Raw genomic sequence first — 7218 nt, forward strand, 5'->3', positions numbered from 1 at the left:
TGTATATCTTTATGGGAGCAGAAAGCCTCATCTTTCTCCTTTGGAATGGCTGGTAGTTTCAAATTGCTGACTGAGATTAGCAGCCTGACTCGTAACCACTACACTACCAGAACTCCTTAGTTCTGACTTATAGAGATCCTGTATACAGTTTCCAAGGAGCAAGCAGTGATTCAAACCAACTTTGCGATCCAGTGTTTATCCTACAGTGCCACACCAGGAGGCTAGACATAGGATTCAGGACACTGGCTCTCAGGGAAGGAAGGTTCTGTCAGTCTGCCTGCTCTGGGGGAAAGCCTCCTTTTCAGCTTCTCTAGCCTTGCTGTTCTTCAGTTCCTTGGAGATCTCCATGTGGTAGACGTCTGTCCTCCTTTTGGGCTGACTTCTCTCTGTGTTTGTCTAATCTGCTCTTTTTATAAATCTCAAAAGTCGTTAGGCTTCTAGAACACACCCTATAATGACATGGTCTCATTAACATAGCAAAGTAGGTCCTATTCCCAAGTAGGATTATATCCAGGGATATAGGGGTTAGGATTCTAATAACACATTTTTAGGGGGTATAATTCAATCCATAATAGTAGTCTATGAAGCTGACTGCTCAGTGCTCCTGAACATTGGGCTCCTGAACATAGTGCAGTGGTTATGAATTGGGCTGCGAACCACAAGGTCAGTAGTTCGAAACTACCAGCTGCTCCATGGGAGAAAGGTGAGACTTTCCACTCCCGTAAAGATTTACAGCCTCAGAAACCCTGTTCAGGGTCACTATGGGTTGGAAACGACTCAATGACACTTAACAACAACAACAACAACATAGACACTGTACCTGACTCCCATAGTAACCTCCAAACAGCGGGGCTTGCCACTTGAGCTGATTTATCTCCCTTTTATCCCAGGCTGGTCACATCTGTGGAGACAATGTTGATCTCATAGATGGGCAACCTACAGGGTCTGTGAGGATTTCATTTGGATACATGTCTACGCTGGAGGATGCCCAGGCCTTCCTCAGATTCATCATAACAACCCGATTGTGTTCATCACGTGGCCAGTCCTTCCCTCAGACCCTCGCTGGGGAGGCCGCAGCCCCATCAGCAGAGCACAGCGCTCTGAACGTTCCAACTGTCACAGATGTATGCAGTCTCTTGCCTCAGGAAGACACTCTCATGGAGTCTGGAGTTTGGAATGGCTTTTCCACCACCACAAATGTTGTGGAACTGTGCCCACCTGTGTCTGAGGTCAACAGAAGACAGCAGACTTCTTCTGAGGAAGTCCTGGCTGGGGGTCATGGAGCACACATTGTCACCAACCTCTACCTCTACCCAGTCAAATCCTGTGCTGCATTTGAGGTAAGGGTTCATACTACAGTGCAGAAATTGCTTCTCTTTGGTTTATTCTAGAACTTTAAAAATTATATAAAGTGAAGACAAACTTGCAGAAAGTGAAGAAAAGCATGCTGGGAATTAAGATCATATGTCATAGTACCGTGATAGAAGAACCAGTCTTATTCTAACTTTCTTGGTATTGACTGACTTTGAACATGACTCAGCTTATGGTGACCGCCAAGAGGACCCTGTTTCTGAGTTGTGGACCCCTAATTAGTGTTGAATAGTTATAGCTGAAACATTCACTAAATATGTGTGTTGGTTTTGTGATGAAGCATTTTACATGCTTTCTTCATTTGATATGTAAAACTATCATAGGTGGTGGATAGTAAGTTCCCTCTGTATTAGAGAGAGTCTGAGGTCATTGATGTTAAATACTTTACACATCACATGCTAATAAATGATAGAATGGGATTTGAACATAGGTTTGCAGATTCCTTGGGTCCATGCTCTTATGTGATTTGTTCAGCTCAGCGACCTCTGCAGAACTGAGCTGCATTATTAGGTCTAAAAGAGGGACGACCAGTATGATCTCCTATAAATAAAACCAGATCAAGTAATTCCCTCACAAAAATCTCTTCAGTAGCTTCCCATTCCACTTAGATAAAGTCAGTGACTGTGAGAGCGTGTGTGACCTAGCCCCAACCTGTCACTTCTCATGCTACCCACCCTCCCTGCAACCCCAACAGCTTACCACACCACTTCCTACTTTCTGGCCACATGGGGTTTTTTTAGTTGCTTCATGGAATAAATTACAGAGCATTCTTTATTTCCACTGCCTCAGTCCTGGAATTGGCTATTTCACCACAGAATCTTATTTCTTTCATTGTTGTTGTTAAGTGTATTCAAGTCAGTTCCAACTGATAATGGCCCCGTATAGGGTTTCTGAGGAGTGACTGATGAGTTTGAACCACCGGTCTTGAGGTTCAAAACCGACCTTGATGTTGAGTGCTTATTCTAAGGCGCTTATACCAGGACTGCACTTCTTTCATTAGAAGCAAACATATTTTGCTAGGTTTGATCATGACTTTCTGTGTCCTCTCAGTGCACAGAATGGACATCTTTTGGGGTATGTGCACGATTCTGTCTACCCTGTGCCATGTACTAAGACTTTTGGAACACCCTCCCAAAACACAAACACATGGCACACACATACATGCCTGTATCTCTGTCTGTCCGTCTATCTTTCCAGCCAGCCATCTACCCTTATTCTATCTATACATATATACATACTCACAATTTCAAATGAATCCTTCAAGTTTCTATTCAACACACAATATTCTAGGTGTGTTGCTAATAGTGTCGCTATGGGTCAGAATCAATTCAACAGCACTTAACAACAACAACCCCCTTTCTATATCAGTAACCTCTGTGAAAAACTTGGCTCCCATTATCCTCAGTGAATTCTTATTTATTCAATTTCCCCACAAATGCCCATTTCCCTTGCCACCATATGTATATTGTTAAGTGCTATCGAGTCGGTTCCAACTCAGAGCAACTCTGTATAGGGTTTCTGAGGAGTGACTGGTGAGCTTGAACCGCCAACTTTGCAGTTCAAACGGCTTTGCAGTCTGACGCATTAAACCACAGTGCCACACCAGGAATCCATATATATGGTGTGGCGCTGCCAGTTAATGAGGTAAACTGCCATGTCAGTTTGGGCCATTAAGGCCAGCAGTTCCAACTCACCAGCTGCTCCTTGGAAACCCTGTACAGGGTCACTATGAGTCGGATCCTGACTCGATGACACTTAGCAACAATAAGCTATATATGTATATGTATATATATATATTTATACTTCCTTAAAGCTCGACCCAAAGAAGAAAGGAAGGAAGAAGCCAGTAAATTGAATTATCAGCTAATAAATAAAGGGATAGAAAGGTATCTGCATGTTTCAATAAATAGGTATAAAGATTTGTGAGGATCTGGGATTTTACCCTACTTGAGCCTGTCACAAAAGACATGAGACTCCTGGGTCAGAGATAAAGGATTATTGCTTTATGGCATAGAAACAGCACAAGCTTCATGTGTGTGTTGGTTCTCCCTCCTCCCCAGGTGCCGGAGGTTGATGCAGAGGGGTCCAGGTGGATGCTGTCTACACAGTGGTTTGATGTCATAGTTGAGGAACCTGACCCCTCTAATAGAGCCAGCACACCTGTGTGGCCTTTGCTCAGGAGGGAGACATTACCTTTATTAAATTGGACAATAAGCAAACTGCCCTCTATCCCAGAGGATTGCATATCTGTTCATTGTAGAGACATTCTTGCAAAGATAATCTGGAACCAAAAGGCAGTTATAGCGGCTCTAGAGTTGTAGACATGCAGAATTGTGAGAGCGCTATGGAGAATTTCCTCTCCAAATAGATTGTGTTCTAAAAAGTTATTTGGAGTTCAAACCATTGCTTCCTATAGAAAGAGTGGCTTCTAGGCTCACCTGTGCAGACCCATTATGGGTTCCTGGCTCATCCATTATGTGTTCTGGGCTCATGCCTAACACTGCTGAATTTGAGTGCTGCATTGCAGCAGCGGACATATTCCAGGTGGAGAGGTTATTTGATACACAGAGGAAAAAAGGGAGGAGATGAAAGGATCAACATCTAAATTATCCATTGCTGCCAGGACACAAATATCACAAGAAGGAGGCTTGAAAAACAGACATGTCTTTTCTCACAGTTCATGAGGTTAAAAGTGCAAATCAGTCTTGGCTGTATTGATTCCATCCTTGTTGGTAGCCCTGGGTGTTCCTTGATTCCTTAGCTTGTAGACAAGCCTCACATGGCATCTGTCTTTCCCTTGTGTGTGCCTGTGTCTCTGGGTCTAATCTACTCTGTTTATAACTCGGAAGTGATTAGGGTTAGGATGCACCCTACACTGGAATGGTCTCATTAACAAAACAAAGAAAACATGATTTCCAAACACAGTTATTTATACAGGTATAGGAATTAGGATTCCAACACATATTTTGAGGATGCAATTCAATTCATAATAATATCCATAGGCCATTTGATAATTTGTATTTTATGAAGAATTCAGGAACATTTTCACACTTAAGTTGTTTGATAGAATGCTCCTTTGGGTGTTGCTAAGGAGCTCTGGTAGCATAGTGGTTATGAATTGGGCTGCAAACCTTAAGGTCAGCAGTTCGAAACTACCAGCTGTTCCACAGGAGAAAGGTGAGGCTTTCTGCTCCTATAAAGATTTATAGCCTTGGAAACCCTGTACAGAGTTGCTATGGGTCGGATCGACTTCACGGCTCATAACCACCACCACCACCTCTGTGTCTTAGTTTTCTAATGTTGCTATAACAGAAACACAAGCTCTAACAAACAAATTTATTCTCTCTCAGTCTGGCTCTAGGGAGAGGTCCTTGTCTCTTTTTAGCATCTGTTCCTCAATTCCTGGCGATCTTCACATGGAGTGGCATCTAACTTTATTCAATTCTGTTACTTTGTTCCTAATCTGCTCATTTTATATCTCAAAGATAATTGTCTTGGAACACACTTTTGTGAAATATCACTGTGTGACCTCATTAACATAGCAAAGAGACTCCTTCTCCAAAATGGGATTATATCCACAAATATAGGCCATAGAGTCGGTTCTGATTCATAGCGACCCTGTATAGGGTTTCTGAGGAGTGGCTGGTGGGTTTGAACTGCCGGCCTTGCAATTAGCAGTCCAGTGCTCATCCTGCAATGCTACACCAGGACTTCACAAATATGTTGTTGTTGTTGTTGTTATGTGCAGTGGAGTTGGTTCCGACTCATAGCTACCCTGTACAGGGTTTCTGAGGCTGTAAATTTTTATGGGAGCAGAAAGCCTCCTCTTTCTCCCACAGAACAGCTGGTAGTTTCGAACTGCTAACCCTGAGGATAGCAGCCTGATTTGTAATCACTACGCTACCAGAGCTCCTTTCACAAATATAGGGGTTAGGATTAAAGCTCATACTTTCGGAGGATACATTTCAATCCTAAATGACAACTGCCATTTGTGTGTAGTAAGGCTAGGTCTGTGTAGCACCCAGTATCGTGAAGAACATACAAGAAGCAGGAATAGTAGACAGCTGTGGGAAGGGGACCTGGGGAGCAGATGGGTGGAGATCGCTCTGAATGCTGCACCATGCACATGCATAACCTAGTTAAGAACTAGGATGGTTTCGAGTGAATCTGCATGATGAGTGGGAGAGATCCATCTTCTGTGCCATCTCTTTCCCATTGCTTTCTTTCTTTTTTTTTTTTCATTCTGGCTATTATACTTATTTTTATCTTCTCTACAGTTGGGCAAAGAAAACTAAATGATCATTTACCTAAGATTACATAGAAGGAGAGTATCAGATACGCTGCTGGTCAAAACCAAAGGCAATTGCAAATACAGTCTAACCACATTATCACATATTCATTCATTCACATAGTAGTATGCGCGAACATCAAACAATGATTAATGGCTATCTAGCTGTGAATATGATGAGTAGATCTAATTAGAAACAAATTGCAGTTGATCTTTGAACTGTGTGGGCTGAACTTCTAGTTGTTAAGTGTCCTTGAGTCAATTACGACTCATAGCGACCCTGTGCAGGGTTTCCGAGGAGTGACTGGTGAGTTTGAACCGTCAACCTTGTGGTTCAAACCGACGTTGAGGTTGAGTGCTTATCCTATGGCACCACACCATCTAACACAATTCTAGCAATTTCTCTCCCAACAAGAGAGAAGTCTTTTTCCATCTTCATTTCTGCCAGAAGCTTTGTGTTTATCTGACTCAGAGCACAAGCTTTAACTTGCAGTTTCACAAAGTTATCTTCTGTAACAGGAAGATTTTCCCTTTCTTGAAAGACAAATGTTATTTCTTCATTTGTGGACTTTTGTTGAAAATATGAGACTTTCATAGTCACCTGCCTTGGAGTGAACTCAGTGGTCTGAAGCTTTGCTACCACCACCACCACTGCTACCTGCAAGTCCTGCAGAGTTCCCAGTACTGTCTTCATTTTATTGTCTTCGCATTTCCTCCTCTTCCTGAATGTGTTGAGTGTATAAAATCCATCTGCTTGTACAGTCATTATGCAATAATGTGACGGTCATTACTGCAGTCCAGGCCTAAAATTCACCCACCTTTTTGTTTAGGTGACCAGGTGGCCTGTAGGAAACCAAGGACTGCTGTATGACCGGAGCTGGATGGTTGTGAATCACAACGGTATTTGCCTGAGTCAGAAACAGGAACCTCGGCTCTGCCTGATCCAGCCCTTCATTGACCTGCAGCAAAGGATCATGGTCCTCAAAGCCAAAGGTGTGAAAACTGGGTACATATTCATAAAGCAGCTGTCAAGAGTGGCTGATATTTTGGTAATTTTTTCCCCAAGCAACTTTAATAGCCTCACAAAAGTAAAATAATGGCTTTCCTTCTATCTGGTCTCTCATACTTCGTACATATTATCAGGAGGGACCAGTCCCTGGAAAAGGATATCATGTTTGGTAAATTGGAGAGTCAGAGAAAAAGAGGAAGACCCCAACGAGATAGATTGGCAAAGTGACAGCAGCACTAGGTTTGGGCATAGCAACGATTGTGAGGTTGTCACAGGACTGGACAGTGTTTCGTTCTGTTGTACATATGGTTGTTATGAATTGGTACCGACTCAATGGCACCTAATAACAACAAAAAAGTATTAATATTGGACTCCTGGTGTGGCACAGTAAGATCAGCACTGGACTGTGAACCACAAGGTTGGCAGTTCAAACCCACCAGCTACTCCTTGGAAAATTTGTTGTTGTTGTTGTCAGGTGCCATCGAGTTGGAACCGACTCATAGCGACCCCATGCACAGTAGAACGAAACAATGTCCGATCCTGGGCCAAC

The 7218-nt window shown here is 42.9% G+C and overlaps 1 protein-coding gene across 1 annotated transcript in view; it reads left to right on the forward strand.

The window, feature by feature from the left end:
• Positions 1–7218, forward strand: part of MOCOS (molybdenum cofactor sulfurase) — a 75721-nt gene that overhangs the window by 29477 nt on the left and 39026 nt on the right. Inside the window, exons 8-9 of the mRNA XM_006835137.1 lie at positions 891–1340; positions 6490–6652. Coding sequence (XP_006835200.1) covers positions 891–1340; positions 6490–6652 — 613 coding nt within the window. The remainder of the gene's footprint in view (positions 1–890; positions 1341–6489; positions 6653–7218) is intronic.

This window comes from Chrysochloris asiatica, unplaced genomic scaffold (genome assembly GCF_000296735.1).
Source record: "Chrysochloris asiatica unplaced genomic scaffold, ChrAsi1.0 scaffold00015, whole genome shotgun sequence".
Classification (NCBI taxonomy): domain Eukaryota; kingdom Metazoa; phylum Chordata; class Mammalia; order Afrosoricida; family Chrysochloridae; genus Chrysochloris; species Chrysochloris asiatica.